This window comes from Battus philenor, unplaced genomic scaffold (genome assembly GCF_028537555.1).
Source record: "Battus philenor isolate CCGP_79_NKW_IND1 unplaced genomic scaffold, ilBatPhil1.0.hap1 SCAF_6, whole genome shotgun sequence".
Lineage (NCBI taxonomy): Eukaryota > Metazoa > Arthropoda > Insecta > Lepidoptera > Papilionidae > Battus > Battus philenor.
In genome coordinates, this window is record NW_027181726.1 from 4734759 (window position 1) to 4751968 (window position 17210).

At 30.5% G+C, this 17210-nt stretch overlaps 5 protein-coding genes across 5 annotated transcripts; 2 read left to right on the top strand and 3 right to left on the bottom strand.

Moving 5' to 3' along the window:
- Positions 1–2848: 2848 nt before the first annotated feature.
- On the bottom strand, positions 2849–3895 carry Sbds (SBDS ribosome maturation factor). The gene is made up of 2 exons (XM_068773810.1): positions 3742–3895; positions 2849–3652 (listed from the first exon to the last, which is right to left on the bottom strand). Exons 1-2 carry the CDS (start codon positions 3870–3872, stop codon positions 3028–3030), a joined length of 756 nt encoding a protein of 251 aa, XP_068629911.1. The 5' UTR covers positions 3873–3895; the 3' UTR covers positions 2849–3027.
- A 1674-nt stretch (positions 3896–5569) lies between these two features.
- On the top strand, positions 5570–11477 carry LOC137930416 (gametogenetin-binding protein 2-like). Its single transcript, XM_068773657.1, has 8 exons — positions 5570–5736; positions 6000–6190; positions 7468–7611; positions 7966–8308; positions 9401–9625; positions 10115–10396; positions 10511–10942; positions 11018–11477. The coding sequence occupies exons 1-8, from the start codon at positions 5647–5649 to the stop codon at positions 11213–11215; spliced, it is 1905 nt and encodes a 634-aa protein (XP_068629758.1). The 5' UTR covers positions 5570–5646; the 3' UTR covers positions 11216–11477.
- A 57-nt stretch (positions 11478–11534) lies between these two features.
- On the bottom strand, positions 11535–13500 carry LOC137930418 (3-oxoacyl-[acyl-carrier-protein] synthase, mitochondrial). The gene has a single exon (XM_068773658.1). The coding sequence runs from the start codon at positions 13323–13325 to the stop codon at positions 12039–12041; it is 1287 nt and encodes a 428-aa protein (XP_068629759.1). The 5' UTR covers positions 13326–13500; the 3' UTR covers positions 11535–12038.
- Positions 13501–13810: 310 nt separating this feature from the next.
- On the top strand, positions 13811–15442 carry LOC137930208 (neuferricin). Its single transcript, XM_068773382.1, has 4 exons — positions 13811–14180; positions 14361–14504; positions 14731–14917; positions 15222–15442. Exons 1-4 carry the CDS (start codon positions 13907–13909, stop codon positions 15391–15393), a joined length of 777 nt encoding a protein of 258 aa, XP_068629483.1. The 5' UTR covers positions 13811–13906; the 3' UTR covers positions 15394–15442.
- Positions 14296–16709, bottom strand: tant (tantalus). The gene has a single exon (XM_068773383.1). The coding sequence runs from the start codon at positions 16489–16491 to the stop codon at positions 15925–15927; it is 567 nt and encodes a 188-aa protein (XP_068629484.1). The 5' UTR covers positions 16492–16709; the 3' UTR covers positions 14296–15924.
- Positions 16710–17210: the final 501 nt, after the last annotated feature.

The window sequence follows — 17210 nt, forward strand, 5'->3', positions numbered from 1 at the left end:
TTATTCTCATACTACACATTTTTGTTTTTACAGTTTATCGGCCATAGACACAGGTCAAGGTTATAATATCAACAGATATTTACATGAAATAGAAACCATTGTTTTTTAAAAAAAACTTGTTAGTTAATAATCTCACTAATTTTTTTAGCTAAAATTCATTTCAGTTACCTAAATTTTCTCGAAGCCTATAAAAATCATTCCCAATATACGGAAATTGGAATAAAATATTAAATTACTAAAATATTTTCAAATAAGCCTTCATTATCAGTCAGCAACGCTACGCGCCCGGGTAATTTGAAGAGGCGACTCAGGTTGTACCAGTATGAGCTATGGATAATTGACTCGTCTAACCGGATGACGGTGTACAATGCACGTTTTTGGAAATCAATCTGTTTCTGAACATTATATAAAGTAATCCAGGTTTCATATGTGTTCTTAGCAACTTAGTTATGAAAACAACATTCATAAATAATTCGAACCATAAATACGAAGTCCTCTAAATAAGCATAGATCAATTTACCACCTTTTACATCAATGTAAAAAGCTCCTTCGTAATAAAATTTCTGTTTTTTCAAATCGAAAATAGCAAAACTACTACTACTACTATTGGTGGGCAATAAATCTTATGTATGAGTGTAAAAAATATTATCATTCACCTAAAATATCCGTACTAATAGTTATCAATTGAAATACTCCCTGCTGTTAAGCTGGAAGATAAAAAAAAATCAACTTTATTTTCGGAGACCTTTTGAAAACCATGTCAGCTAAGCTCAGACGACTTCGATATTTCTATTTCTTACTCGATAGCGATATCGATACGAAATGCATGAATGCTGGAAATAATACAGTGAGGCAATAAAAGACGTTAGTTTGAAAAGAATATTTAGCTTTAGTTTGAGAAAAATAAGAGTTTGAAAAATGTAAGAAAATCAAAATTGCCGCTGTAGAAAGATCGAAGAAGAGCGTCTTAGGCATTTCAATCGTAGGACGTTTACTGCTGGCCTTGTCCATGAATTATCAATAATACCTGCTTGCATCCAGCGTCTTCCGTGGGCAAGGTCGTCTGTCCATCTTATGGGTGGACGTTTTGTGCTGCGCTTGTCGCTCAGTGATTCTCCGATCCAGAACGTTATAAATCATTGATATTTCCATTACTACGAAGTCGACAGCAAAGAAGAGCCTCCAAGTTTATACCTGCTCAAATCACGCATAACTTCTATACCGGCTTTCTAGACCAAAGTATTTTTTTTTCTGATTTTGTACCAATGACTTCAAATAAAAAATTGTATAACTATTATAAATATTAATGAGTATATATAATAATGTGTCGCAAGACGTCGTAGGGACAGGCCTCTTCCATAGATTTCGAATAAGATTTGTTGGCAGCGGTTTGCAAGCAATCTGCATCTTCAGACGATCTTAAGAAAGTCGTTTGTATGACTTGTATATGGAAGGACGAACAATGTTAATATCAGAAACAAAACATATCTCAATTTGTTAGTAATATAAGAGTTAAGGTACATACACACGGGCAAATATTTGTCTACATCTGTCATTTGCACAGTGTCAAAATTTTATCTTGCAATTATGTTGATTGGCTTAGTCTGCTTTAGAGTGTTAGCTTAGGTTTGGATAGCTTGCTATTTAACCTGTAATCAAACATTGCAGCGGCCATAAAACCAAAACTCCATCGATTGATTATTTATTATTATTTGACCTCAAAACAGAAATTAGGTGTCAATCAGAAGTTGTCGTATTTTTGGATTAAACTAATACAAACTTAAAATGCTTACTAGGCCCCCTTTTCAAAAAGTAGCAGTTGTGGATAAATCTTTTATTGCATTTATTTATTTTATGTTATATTCTTTAATGTACATGCTAGGATAAATTTAAAGTTTCATAATAATAAAAAAGTACAATGGGTGGTCTTATCATACCAGACGATCTCTTACAGACAACCATAGTATAGAAAAGGTAGGAGTATAAATAGTGGGTAGTTAATGTGTACAAAACATTCAAATATAAATTTTCAATTATTGTTCAATAATCCGTTATCCGTCTCATTCATGTTCTTGCAAAAATGTTGATGAAATGGCGCTTGTCATGCTACCTATGAAAAAAAAATGGCAAAGTTTGGCAAAATTTTATCAGTTAATATGCAAGAATATTCCTCGAATTATCTTGGTTAAGTATCTTTAGTATTCAGAAACTTAAAATATTGATTATTTAAACTAGCAGAGTACTTTATCTAGAGGCAATACTAATTCAACATTGCATTATTATTAAGAAAGTTATTGTTCAGAGTCATGCAAACATATATAATTATTTATGTAAGATCAGCAAATAAATTAATTAATTATGAAATGAGTCGAATGTAAAATTTAAAAGGTTCATTTTCATTCATGTTTTGTAGAATAATAAGTAGTCAGAGATAATTATCTGCTAAAATGACGAGTATTGAGATTTATACTGTAGAAGAGTATATCAACCTTTTATGGTAAATTCATGGTATTTGTAATCCTAGTCAGAAAAAATTTATATAAAATCAAATTACTAAAATATAGAGACAGCTAATTGTAAAATTTACTCTCACCATAAAAGACTAGTCTGAAAGTAACTATTATATAAAAATACTAACATATAATTGTGACTCATGTTTTAAATATACCTTTCATAACAACATAAATACAAAATGGATCTTTAACATTTACTTAATGTCATAAAAATACAATTAAAAGGTATGTTTAATAAGTTTGTTTGTTGGTTTAAAATGTAAGATAGTAAAATCACACATTTCCATCTAATTTTGCATAATACACTATTAATAAAGAAATTTAAACTGCCCACAATTATTCTTAAAAATGAGTATTAGTTCTTGGTTCTTATGAGAAAAAGGCCAAGAATGGAAAAGGTTAATTTTATTAAAAATACAAAGCAATTTTTAACAGTATTAAATAATTTAAAGTAAGGAACAAAGCCTAATAAAGCCTTAACATAAACAAACTCATGAAATCTACTACAAAAATTTCAGAGAGCCTGTTCTCCTTCAACCATCTCTTTTAAGTTGAGTAATTCAAACTGGCCATTGCCTTTAGTATCCGTTCTTATCATTTCATCCAAATTCCGGAAACTTCCTGGATCAATTAGACAAATGATAACAGCAGTACCTGATTCCCAATTTTCTTCCTCTACACTTGTAGCAAGTTTAATGGCCTTATCCCTTACTTTCTTTGCCTCTTTACCACTTAGCAAAATTCTTACTCTCATTTGTGCTCGTTCAAGAGGAATTTCTTTTTTAATCATTTGAATTACATCAAGTGCTTGTTGCTTTGCACTTCTATTAACATTCACAGAAAAATGTATATCTTTCATTGCTTTTTCAATAATAGAAACAGGATAGGGTCTCTTGGTTTCAGGATTAACACATTTATCAGCTACAGTTGTTGCTATATCTTTGAGCAGGGATTCAATTTGGGAATGTCTTTCCTTGTCTGATACTTGAAGTTCTCCCTTTTCTAAAATTTCTATACATATTTCTGTTTGGTTATCTTTGCCAAACACTTTCAGCAAATCATCTTTCTTTGCTACTTGTCCCTTAGACACATTTGTAAAAACTGTATGTGTCTGTAGCACCTCATCAATATCTTTTTCTCTACAAAATAGAATAATAATAATTAAAATCACAATTATACATAAAAAGTTGTTAAGCTCCAGAACTTAAATTGATACTCAGTAACTTACAACTTATTTCTCCATGACAAAACTTTATTCCTATAACATGCTATTTCAAATCGCTTTCCACCTTTTTTCAATCTTACGATCGCAACATTTGTTAACCGAATTTGATTAGTAGGTGTGAATATTTTTGACATTGTGAAAGATTACAATAGATGAACTAATCTATTTATTATTTATGTGACATTTAGCCCATGTACTAATGTACAGATTAAAAACAATATTTAAAATGTAGTTCTAAAATTTTCTCGTTTACGATTTTTATTGCAAATAAGCCGCTTTGTGCATAATTTTATTTAGATCTATTGCTAATATATGTGTGTATGTTGTATTTTCACTACTGCACTCTTGGACAACTTGGACATGCAAGCGTTCGCTCGTGTTCGTTACCTAGATAATTGAGAGTTAGCTTTGGACGAGCCCATCGAAAGTGCAAGAAAATAGAAGCTGTATTCGTTTTAGCCAGGTCAAAAGCAGAGAATAAAGAAGAATATTGAAAAGCCTTCTCCTCACGATAAGCTATGAGCTAAAATTAGCCTGTTTAGTATTTTTTATCAATGATTTCAGCTGTAATAAAAATTGCAATTAAGTAAAGAAGTACAAAAAAAAACCAAATTCTCTGATCACACTCTTAAACACGTGGCATAAGGCTGCAGTTTCCCGAATGCACGTCTTCATAACAGTCCTATAATGTTCATACAGTTGGGAAATAAACCTCTTTAGGTATAAAAACGTTTCTAGAATTTTCGGACTATGAGAAAGCTTTCGATTTATTTAGAACCTGAGCCATATAAAGATCATTCCGGAGTAACGCCGGATAAGGGGGTGGGGATGCCAAGCGATTATCTAAATTTTGTGGTAGCGCTGTTATAAATATAAAACATTTTTACATTAACTTTTGACAAATAGCATTACAAAAAATCTTGTAAGTCACATGTATGCAACAGGAATAATTTACTTTTCAACTACGCTCGTTATGCTATTAAGTACACGTTGTATCGTCTGTAAGTAAATATCTACTGTGAATTTTTAATAGTTCCTTTTTGTTTTGTTTTTTGCCGGTTGCAGTATTTTTTAGAATTTTCAATGTATTTGTACATTCTTGCGTAAAAGAGTGCCAACATTTATTTTGTCCGGAGTGTTCAAAACCCTAGAACCAGCCCTGCTCTGGATAAACCTTGTTAACAATCTGCATATACAAATTAAGGATGTATAGGAAAACACTTTAACGTAAATGTTTAGATACAGGGTAGTCTTGAATTAGTTAATATATGAAAAATTCTCCTAAACTAAAACCATTAAATATTTTTTAAAATTTATTACTTCCTTTATTCAAAAAAGGTAATTCGTTGGAATTTATTTTTTGAAAATTATACCTATCGGATGCGAGAATTTTCGAAAAAGTAGATTCTAAATTCCTTTTGCTGAAATTGCAGGTCTTACGGTTACCTTAAGAGAATGAAGTAGTCTTTCGTGTTTAGTTTTAGGATTTTAGCTACTTCATTACCTGCAATTTTGTTGTTTGCAAGTCAGTTTATGTGAAAATGAGTTAGGCCTGCTACCACGTTAATTTAGATTCTTTGATATTTGTGGAAATTCAGTACAAAAACAATTTGTTAATTAGATAATAGCAATTTTTTTAATGTCAATATAATATAATTACCAATGGGTTTAACTTTAATATAATTTATATATGCATAGTCCCAAAGGACATTAAAAGTAAAGAGATCATTGATAACAGTTGTTCCTTCAAATTTTAATTTGCCTATATAACTCATTTTTATTATCACAATTAAGTTAAAGTTGTCTGTGGTCTTCACGACGTGTATTTCAGAAAACTTGGCCGTCATCAGCCGTCATTTTGTTATATTTGTATATTTTGTCGGCTATTTTATGTGATTAATCACAAAAATGGCCAAACTAGTTGATATATACAATAGCGAAAAAGATCCTGTTATTAAAAGAAGACAATTGCCGCTAACTATATATGAAAATCTAACTGTAAGTAGCGCAGTTTAGAATTTGACATTAACACAAACGGAGATTTTTGATTAAACCATTGATAGAAAATAAGTCATGTGCCTTAAAAATCTTTCATTGTGTACAATTTGTTATTGGTAATTGTTTAAAAATTACTTAGCAATATTTTCTCGGTTATAAATAATTAAATTATGCATACGCTTAATTTAAAAATTATGTCGAATGATTGACCTTAATTTTATCATAAATTCGTTGTTGCGTATTATTTTGATTATATTTTTCAGATGATTATGGATTTAAACACAATGGGTCTGATTTGTGACAACCCACAAGTTAAAGGACGGGAATACGAAGAATTTATGCGAAAGTACAGAATCCTTTCAACAGAAGAATTAAAAGGGTCTTTGAGAGTTGATGCTTCAGATATATTTAATGTGTTAAACCAAAGCATTCCTTGTGTTGGCTGTAGAAGAAGGTATATTGTAAAATTTTATGTCTTGTGCTAACAGTATTTATTTAGTTTTAGAAGGGTTAATCCTAATTTCATTTAATTAATTATGTGTTACTTTACCATAAGATATGGACATTCTCATAACTGGGTAAAAGCCATTATTACTTATTGTGATGTTTTAAAAGTACATAAACTTTGCAATATGCATACAATTTGTACAAAAAACATCATAATATACGATGTGATGCTTAAAGAGTTTTCGTATAACTCACATTTATAAAAATAACAAGTTTTTATATATTTTTGTAAAATTACTTTGCTACACATATAAGATGTGAACACGGTGTCTAATTATATTGATCTTGACATTGTTCTGGCCATGTGTCAAAATTATGTTCCAATTCCATTTATTTATCTTATCCAGTAAAATAAATAATGTAATTTACTGTAAATAGACCTTGGTGAACTGCATTCCGCACTATCACTAGAAACCGAAAGAAACCATAAATAATAATAGTTAAAAGAATATGCACGAAACAGTTGTAATTTAAAAGATAAAGATTTTCCTTTGTGTTAACTGCTTTTCCATATTTGAACTTAAAGTATTATGTATATGCAACTAATTATAACTACCATAAATTATTAAGCTTGTGATTTGATACTACTACAGCAGGTAATATTAAAACTTGGTCTTGTGTTCTAGAAGTAGCCAGTATAAACTAGTTGAATTCTAGGCTACTAATTTTAGACTCTTGTTTTTGTCTTTAATGAGAAATTAATTTCACAAATTGAAAAGTTAAAATGCCAGCCATTACAATTATTAGTATTGAACATTAAAGTTTTTCAAATCATTACAGTATGTTATAGGGTTGTTTTCAAGAATTACTTCAAAATAATATAGTTGACATTTTTATATACATTTTTATGAAAGATTCTTATGATACATAAACTAATTAAAAAAAAACAGTTATCTGAGTTAATTTGAATAAGATGGAAGTGTGATTTATATCCTACAAAAAGTGATTAAATTCTGGCATGCACTTTCACAGTACATATGACAGAAGAATTTATAATATTTCCTGTTGAGTTCCGTTTGCCTTAATAGGATTTCAATATTGTTTAGTTAATTAGTTTGTTGACCTAAACCATTTAACTTTGAAGTACTCTGGGATCAATGTGTTCAATACACAAATACACATCTATTTATGTGTTGAATCTATCAATATATATTTTATATACGAAATTTAACAATTATGTTTATCTTTATATCATAAATGTTTTTAATGTGAACTATGTTGCAGTGTGGAAAGACTTTTTTATCAGTTATGTAAATCAGGACATCCAACATTAGATCCCTTAATTCTCACACCAGACGAAACAATGACAATAAGAGAAGATAAAATAATACATTCACAGTCCCTAGCTACTTTGCTTAATGGTCACAGGTAAGCCAAACTTGCAAGTATCATCACAAGTATTCAATTCGAATGTTAAAAGTTAAACATTATTTAAAATTTGTGTTGCTGAAATTTTTATGCAATAAGTGCCAATGATATTTTTGGAGTTATAATGACATCGAGTTATTTTATTATTTGTTATTAGACACAGTTTTATAGTTATATGAACTATTTAACTTAATTGTTACGGATTCATTTTTAATTTCAGTTAAATGTTGTAAATACATGTTTTAAATAAGTCTGTGTTGTAAAGATATATTAAAGTTTTAAAATTAATTGTGATGATCAAATAACAAAAATTTTTTGACAAAATTAATTTCATTATTACAATATAATTTTTAGCACAGGAATAGAATGTCTCATTTTAAGTCAACCACGATGGAAAAAATCCCAGCGGTGTACTCTACATTCTTTGGAAGCAGGAGGTGCACGTGGTTGGGGTACAGGTACTGGAGGAAATTCTAGTACTGGTGCATGTGGAGCCTGGAATTCCTGGGGAGTTGGTACCTGTGGTTGGGGGTGGGGTGCATGGGGTTGGGGTGGCAGAGCAGCGTGGCGCGCCGCGTGGGATGCCATGCGAGCATCGGCACGTGAACATGTCACACTCGTGCACTTCAACACCCTACATGATACTCTGCATAATTATTTACGCAAGCATCGGTTCTGTGCAGACTGTAAAACCAAGGTAAGCAATTAAAATTTAAATGATTAAATGATGAATCGCAACTTTTATAATTATCCAGGAGTTCATCAAAATCTACTTAGTTGTAGCCCTATGAGTGTTATAGCAAGTCATGTCAGTCACCACTACCAGTTTTTAGTTTTTTGGAAATCTTTATGAAGTCATGTTTAGGTGGTGTATGCAACACTTGTAACTGGGTCAGTTTTTTGAATCGGTGATCATCCTCTAGCCGGGTACTTTCTAATCTTCTTTAGGCCATACCCCACCTTAATCTTTCTTAAATTTTTATGCCTCCCCCCCTCCCCCCTATTTAAACATACATAATTTTTATATTAAATCAAAGGGGTTAAACTTGTGCCAAGTCCACTTTCAAATTACCCTCTCAAGGGATATGGGAAACACTTATCTGTTACAGAACTTTTTAGATTTTCTGGTTTATTAAAGACAAAATTAATAAAAAACTCAACTATGAAACTTTTTTCTTAACTTCGTGACAATATAAAAAAGAATTGACAGCATGTTTATTTAATGTGAAACAATTTCAGCTTGCTTTTTAAAATCAAAAATATCATTTTTACTTTATGTTGAAGAAGCAATTTATCAATTTGATAAGCAATCTCTGCTTTATCATGTAGAATGTTTAAAGTTTTTGATAAAAATGTGTTTTTAAGCTATGAAAGTTATTCCTTAAATTATATATATTTAAAAAAAATACTGTTTTACTATTAAATATTTTAGGAATAATTGTTGTTTTAAATTATCTACTGTAATAATGACTATGTAATTTTGGTAATAACTACTAGGACAGATTTTCTATTCAAGACATTGCTGGACTTTAGTAATAATATTTTAAGTATAAAGTGTTTTTTTTACACATTTTTGTATGTAATGTTTGACAGTTATAAAGAGGAGTTTTAATTTATTTTGTGGTTAGTAAAGAAAAAGAAAAATTACTATGATTTAGTGATTTCACCATTTTTTTCTCTCCATAATAATATTCATTCTAAATTTTAGTATTTAATAACACATTTGTTGACTCATTATTTTTAGTATATAGATGCAACATTTTAATTTAGATAATATTGCTATTTACAGGTGTTGAGGGCTTATCAGCTGTTAGTTGAAGAAAAAGAACCACATAAAGAGAAGGGATATGTTGGGGCGCTTTATGGGGGCATTAAAAGATGTCTTTTAGACAAGCACCTACACTTGCAAGCTAAGACTGATTACATAGCGCATCTCATAGCTAGAGCCGAACCTGAGCTACTTGGAAACCACAGAGAAAGACATGCCAAAACACTTGAGATTGCACAGGAAGAGGTGAGTATTATTATATAGATCAAAAGCTTTAAAGTACTTTGTATTTCCGGTAAAACATAATTGTTCTGTCTTACAATACTTTAATATAATATATTTGTCAGTAATCACTTTATTCAGGGTAATTGCAAATAGATGTAAAATCTTTTTGCCGACCAATAAATGAGCTTCAGACCCCAACCACCCTGTATAGTTAAATTATTATTTGATGTCAATTATTTTTGTATGATATGACAGGAACCTTTATATATTAATTTTTTTCTGTCTTAAGATTTTGGTATGTAATTTTTTTTAATTATTAATTGATATACCAATATTATTTTATAAAATAATTAAGGTTATTACTATATTTCATAATTACAAGAAAATAGTATGTGTTTTGGTTTTGTGTACTATACATAAATATGATTTTCTATGGCCATAGCAGGTTACAATTAATAAACTGATACAATCTTAAGACTGTCATTATTACATTGGCAAATTTTTCAACAGGTATTAATTTGTCTCGGTATATGTATATACGAGCGTCTTCAGCGCATCTCGTTACGACTAAGGGAGGAAGAAGGAACTTGTCAAACTTTGGCAGCAGTGGCAGTTGAGGCATTGTATCGTAAATTCGAAACAGCAGTGGAACTAAAGAGTGGTGTGTCCAAGTTACAGCTGCTTTATGACGAAATAACACAGGAGGAGCTAACACGTCAGCAGAGGAAGGAACAAAAGAAACTTAAAAGACGTAAGAAGAAAGAAAGACAAGCTATCGAAAACAAGTGCAAGGTATAACTTAAAATAAAACAAATTGTATATTATTATTATTTGATTTATGTTAATGAAAAGTAATCTATAAGTGTGTTATTATTTTTCTATTAAATTCAATTGTTTGTTATTTAGGAAGCTGATTCAGAAGAACCAGAAGAGAAATGTCGATGTGAGGAATGTCTTTTAGAGGAACGTGACACACCAACAGATTTAATTTCGCCCCGTGATTACAATCAATGTTATGAAACAAGTGGAGATGGATGCCATTCCTGTCAAGATGATTATACTAAGCATCGGTCCCCAAAGAAATCTGGCAAAAAAAGGAATAAAAACAGTGATCTTTCCTCTAATGAGCATTCCCATGACTGTGGCTATTCATCTGGTAACAATGGTGGTTGTTGTGAAACTATGTCTGGTTCATCATCTCTCATGAGTTCTCCAGAAGGTTCGGAAGTGGCATGTTCAGAAGGTTTTTGTAACCATGAAAGGGGCGACTGCATAGATATAAATAAAAACGATAAATCTTTATGTACCGGCTTCACACTTTCATTACAAGAAATGTTGGTATGTAGACTATGAGACAAGGCAATTATTATTCACTTATAATATTTTATGTTTAAAAATGTTTCATTTCTACAGGATACATGTACATCGGATGAAGAACATGACACCAGTTACATACCCATAGAAGAAGTCCTTGAATTCAAGTCACGCAGGAATATTACAGAGAAAAGACAAGAGTTAAGGCAGAACTTACGCCAGAAATTTGCTCAACTTTGTGTGAATTCGCCACAAACACAACTTTTATCTAAAAATCAAGACAAAAAGGCTGTGTAACTTTGCATGACTTGTTACATTCAAACTGCACATTGTAAACATCTATATAATCCATTAATATGGCACAAATCCATATTGCTTTTTAATCTAGTAGATGAAACTAAAGTGTGTCATATATGTTATGTTATGTCCCCACAAATCCTGGATGTTATGTAGAGATTGTTCCAATATTTCTGTAATGTTATAAAATACGACTCTAGGCATTTGTTCATGCGATATTAATGCATTAATCTTAGGGTGAAATAAAACAATTTGAATATTTTATGAGATTTTTATAATTTATAACATAAGATGTTTTTTAAATAATTTTATTCCGAAAATTGGTTCATAAAAATCATGTTCATATACTAAAAGTATATAATGAATTGTTATGACACTCTCACATACTAGAGAAAGATGTTGGTGCTTAAATATGTGTAATGCTAATTTCAATCAACGAGATTTACTCTAGAAAGCAATAAAAATGTTATTGTCTTAGTCAATGGTTATAAAAACAAGTGCATGTTTGAATGAATCTATGGTATTATGAACTTAATCAACTGGATAAACCAGCATTTAACAAATATATACTAAATAAAAGATTAGAATGCTTTTAAGGAAATATAATGGCATTTTTTGATCAAACTTATTTATTTTCTGTGAGTCTTATGAATTACTATTATACAATATATGATCATATTACGCTTCTTGCTAAGAAGCTTCAAATCACTAAAACATCATCAGTTATCTTGACTGTAATGATAAAGTCAGAAAAAATTGTAATTCAGTTTTAAATATATTGTAATTCTGAATATTTGCTTTTATTATTTATACATTACTGTTACTACACTTTGGCAATACAAAGAGTTGCATTCGTTCCACCAAACCCAAATGAATTTTTTAGAGCTATCCTTCTTTCTGCATTCCATTTTTCAGGTACTTTAGCAACATAATGTAGGTCATCCACCGGGTCGTCTAAATTTAATGTAGCAGGTACAACGCCATGGTAACATGCTAAAATAGTAAACACAGCTTCTAAATTCCCAGCAGCTCCAAGGAGATGTCCATGTGCACCTTTAGTAGATGATATTAAAATATTTGTGCTATGTGCACCAAATAGTTTCTTTATTGCAGTTGATTCAATGCCATCTCCAATTGGTGTAGATGTTGCATGTGCATTCACATGAGTTATTTCGTCTTTACTGATATTAGCATCTTGCAGAGCTCTTGTCATTGATAATATTGCTCCACTGCCATCTTCTCTAGGTGCTGTGATATGTGATGCATCACCAGAGAGGCCATATCCTAATATTTCAGCATAAATATTTGCATTTCTTTTTAAAGCATGTTCATATTCTTCTAAAACTAACACAGCGGCACCTTCCCCCATTACAAATCCATCACGCTTTTGGTCAAAAGGTCGAGAGGCTTTTTCAGGTTCATTATTAAAAGAAGTGCTTAGAGCCCTTAGTCTACAGAAGCCTGCAACAGCTAAAGGACTTATACATGATTCAGCTCCTCCACATACCATAACATCTGCATCCCCATGCTTAATGAATCTATAAGCATCACCTATTGAATGTGCCCCTGTCGCACAAGCTGTAGAAACTGCATGATTAGGACCCCGGAAACCATATTTTATACTTATTTGGCCAGCTGCCATATTTGGCAAGATTCTTGGTACAAAGAAAGGGCTTACTTTATTATAACCTATTTTCAAAGCATCATTGGTATCACAAATGTCTTTTAAATCAACCATCCCCATTCCTAATGCAACTCCTGTTGTTTCTTTGTCGCTGTCTGATTCAGGAATCCAATTAGCATCTAACAATGCTTCTGCTGTAGCTACAAGGGCTAGACATGTAGCTGGAGCCATAGACTTTAAATTTGACTTTGATAGAGCTCTAAGTAAATTCTCATCTTTTAACGAAACTACCCCAGCTATTCTGCAGGGCAATTTCCCATATTCCTTCTCTGATAGGGATACAATTCCACATTGTCCTTTTAGTAAATTGTCCCAAACCGTTTTAGTTCCAGTACCAATAGGGGAGACTACGCCTAAACCAGACACTACTACTCTTCTACATGGCGAAAGCTTTGATATGTTCCTTATTCGCGGTAAAACTGTCATTTTATTGCCTTATATTTCTTACCATTATCCATATATTACCTTACTAATATAATAATAGAATGTTTTGGCAATTGGATTATTTTGATTGAAATAGGTTAATTTGATAAAACAAAAGTTTTTCAAACTAACAAAACTTGGAAATAACATTAAAAACAAATATTTCCAGGGCCACAAATAAAACAATTTTTACTTAAAAGCTTTTCCAAGAATTTGTTTACTATATTACATAAAAAAAAAACAAAAGACAAAGGTTCGAATCTAACAGCCAAAAGATACGGTTAGTCGTTCGTGTGAGATTGCTTTTATCGATATGAATTTAAGGAAAAGGTCAGTATAAATAAGAAATCAGCAACTATTAATTGCTAATTATTGGCAAAATGAAATTTATCCCTGTACCGTCCAATTAAATTTTGTGTCCATCATATTTAATACCTACCTGTTCATAATGAACCACAAGTTTATTTGTCAATTTGACAATGCATTCGTTTTTCCTGGTTTTGGTCACTTTCTTTGTTTTTGTGATGGATTAGCAAAATGTAATTTTTGTATATAGGACACTCTTTATTCATAATAAACACGTGATGGCATTAAGAAAATACTTGCGTCATAATGTTAAAGTTATAATATTTGTCTTTGTCATCATAGTGGCTGTATCATACAGAAAATGTAGAGATACCAATTTTTTTTCCACCGAAAATAAAACAAATGACCAATTAGTGTTCTCGAAAGAACAATTAAGTCAGTACAATGGAATAGTTAATGATAGACTTTATTTAGCTGTGCTTGGACATGTTTTTGATGTAACAGATGGTGCAAAGCATTATGCACCAGGATCATCTTATAACTATTTTATTGGTTTGTAATTTTAATTCTATTAAACACGCCTATTTTTCATATTGTCGGTTAATAACACTAATAAATTATGTATTGTGTAATAACACTAATAAATTATATGATATACTCTCAAATTATAAAAATTATTGTCATTCTAATAGCTAATTTTCGATCAAACAATAATTCTAAAATATCTTACAGGAAAAGATGGTTCAAGGGCACTTGTAACAGGTGATTTTAAAGATGAAAGTCAGTTAAAGGACCATGTATTAGACCTACCTTGTAATGACTTATCAACTTTATTACATTGGAGACAAACTTATAGAAGAAAATACAAATTTATGGGTAAGTTAGATAGATGATATTAAATTTGAACATAGCGGAAGTGTCGGGGGAATTCATCTAAATCTCAAATATATTTGGCACCACTTGTGATATCCAATACGAGCCTTTTTTAAAATGTTAACATTAAGAACAATTTAAATACTTAAGTGTATGCTTAAGTTTAATTAAACTGAGCATAATTTTTTTTTATAATTTGCTTAGATTTGTTTACATAATTTGGTTACAGGAATTTTAAATGGAAGATTTTATGACGAGCATGGTAAAGAAACAAATTATTTCATGGAACTTAAAAGTAGATTAAAACAGTGTAAGGCAGAAAAAACAAACATGGATAAAGAAAATTTAAAATACCCTCCATGTAATATTTCTTGGAATGCTGAAGAAGGTTCCCGTGTTTGGTGTACAAAATCAAGGTTATTTTTCAAGTTCATGGGTATTACTTTCTGGGTGTTATTTTTACATGGCAACTAGTCCAAAGACAAATTGGGAATATTTTGAAATGAGTCTATATATATGTTATACTTTTATACTAATTTTTTTCAACTGCTTGCAGTACTCTGATCTGAAAGCTAATAATGCCTAACACTAGTAGAGCCCTAGTGAGATTTTGTATTTCAATAGCAACAAAATATAACATCACCTTTTTTGCCTTGTCATTTTTAATTCAAAAATGAGTTAATTTTGAAAATTTATAAATATAATGTCATTTTCTTACAGTGGTGGAGTAGAAAGAGACTGGGTGGGTGTACCAAGACAAATTTTTACTCCCGGTGAGGAGAAACCTCGCTGTGTATGTATCAATCTAGATAAACAAGATACTAGTACAAATATTAAAAAGTATGATAATTGCCCAGATGCATCAACAACCTGTATGGTATTAAATACTTAAGCATTCCATTTTTAAATTTGTATAAAAAGAAATAAAAGAATTAACAAAATTTTGGCATTCAAGTATTCATTATATTCACAGTAAAACCTTATTCTTAATCAAATTAGTTCTTTTTAATCATTGTTTACAGGTAAATATTAATTGAGAATTAATAAGTATGACTTAATTACAACAAAAAAAATAGGGTAACACATCCTAGTTAACTAATGAATTTTCATTTAACCTAAGAATTAGATATTGATTATAGTCTTAAGTTTAATCCGCCTTTTGTACATTATACCTATAAAGTCAAACCTAAAACAACCCACTAATTCATTATCTAACATTCACATGATTCAAAAAATATTTTTTAGGTAATAACACAAATGGGTATGTATATTGGGTGTGATGTCATGCAAGATGTCTATAAACCTCATCGATGTTTATTCACAGAAAGCAAAAAAATAATCAGTTTCAATCATTACTTAAGGTGGTACTGAAATTATCTAAAATTTAATCTAATTCTGAAAGTTGTGTTGCTCACAGAAATATTTATGCATTAACTGAACTTGTGTTAACACTTTCAATTGTTTGTGTCTCTGTATTAGTGTGTATAACTTCATCTAAGTCAAGACATTCAATAGTTTGAAGAAATACTTTCATGGGAATTCTCTTTCTGTTTAAAAATGATTTGTTTCCCAGTAGTTTCTTAATTTTTGCTCTACGCTTTCTTATTTTTTCTTTGGTATAATGACTTCCCAGTTGAAAGGTGAGCAATCTCTTAACTTTCTTGCCCTTAACGATAGTATCAGAACCTAGACTGGTCTTCGGTTCTTCATAAATAGTCTCCAGAGTCTGGGACAGGGATTTTACTTTTTTGTTAAGATATAACGCCTCGATTTCTTTAGGGTTTGAATCTTTAACATTTCTTTTCCGTGGTTGCATACTAACTCTACGATTAGAAACTTTTGTAGTTTCAACAGTTAAAGGTTTTCTTTTCCGTAAAACACGTGGAGTTGTAGCAGTAATGCTCTCTTCTCTATTAGAAGCATCTAGATCTGATTCTTTTACTTCCATTATATCTAAGCTTGCCATTATTATAGGTAATTCTGAATCCATAGCAAAATTATTACATTGATTTCCTTTAGAAAAAAAGTATAGCCAAAGGATCTATATTCACTATAGAAAAAAAACTAACACGCTCTGGTTCACTGATGAGCACGTAAGTTAATGTAACATGTTTAATAATGTATAAAAATTTAATCCGTTTTCAAAATTCGACTTTCAAAATATAAGCGAGAAACGTTCGTTAAAACTACCATGTCTTACATTTGACAGGTCTGCTGTTGGTTGACTAGCAATGTTGGCATTCCTAAGTGTTCAAAAATTTATTTCTTACAACAAAAATGTAATAATAGAAAAATTCGATAAAAATAATGTTAAATATAGAGTTTATTAACCAAACTACATTTTATTGTTATAAAATTACTGGTACTCTTAATTGGTTATGCAATTAATTAAGAGTAATGAATCATGTTTTTAACTTAGTTATCATAACAAAGTTTTGGAAATATCAAACTATTCCTTTAAACTTATTAATATTGAACAGAATAGGTTTTTTAGTTTTGAAATGTATTTATTTGGGCCGTAGCCTTAGTGAATCTTCGAAAAATGTATATAATAAATATTTTTTTTCGTATGTACTTAAAAAGAAATGCCTTGTTAAACAGAAGTCTTTTCTAAAGTAAGTAGTTTCCATCAAGCGTATTATTAAATATTGGATGTAAAAAGAATTAGAGAAAACAATAATATTAAAACTGATATTACGTACTCGGTCT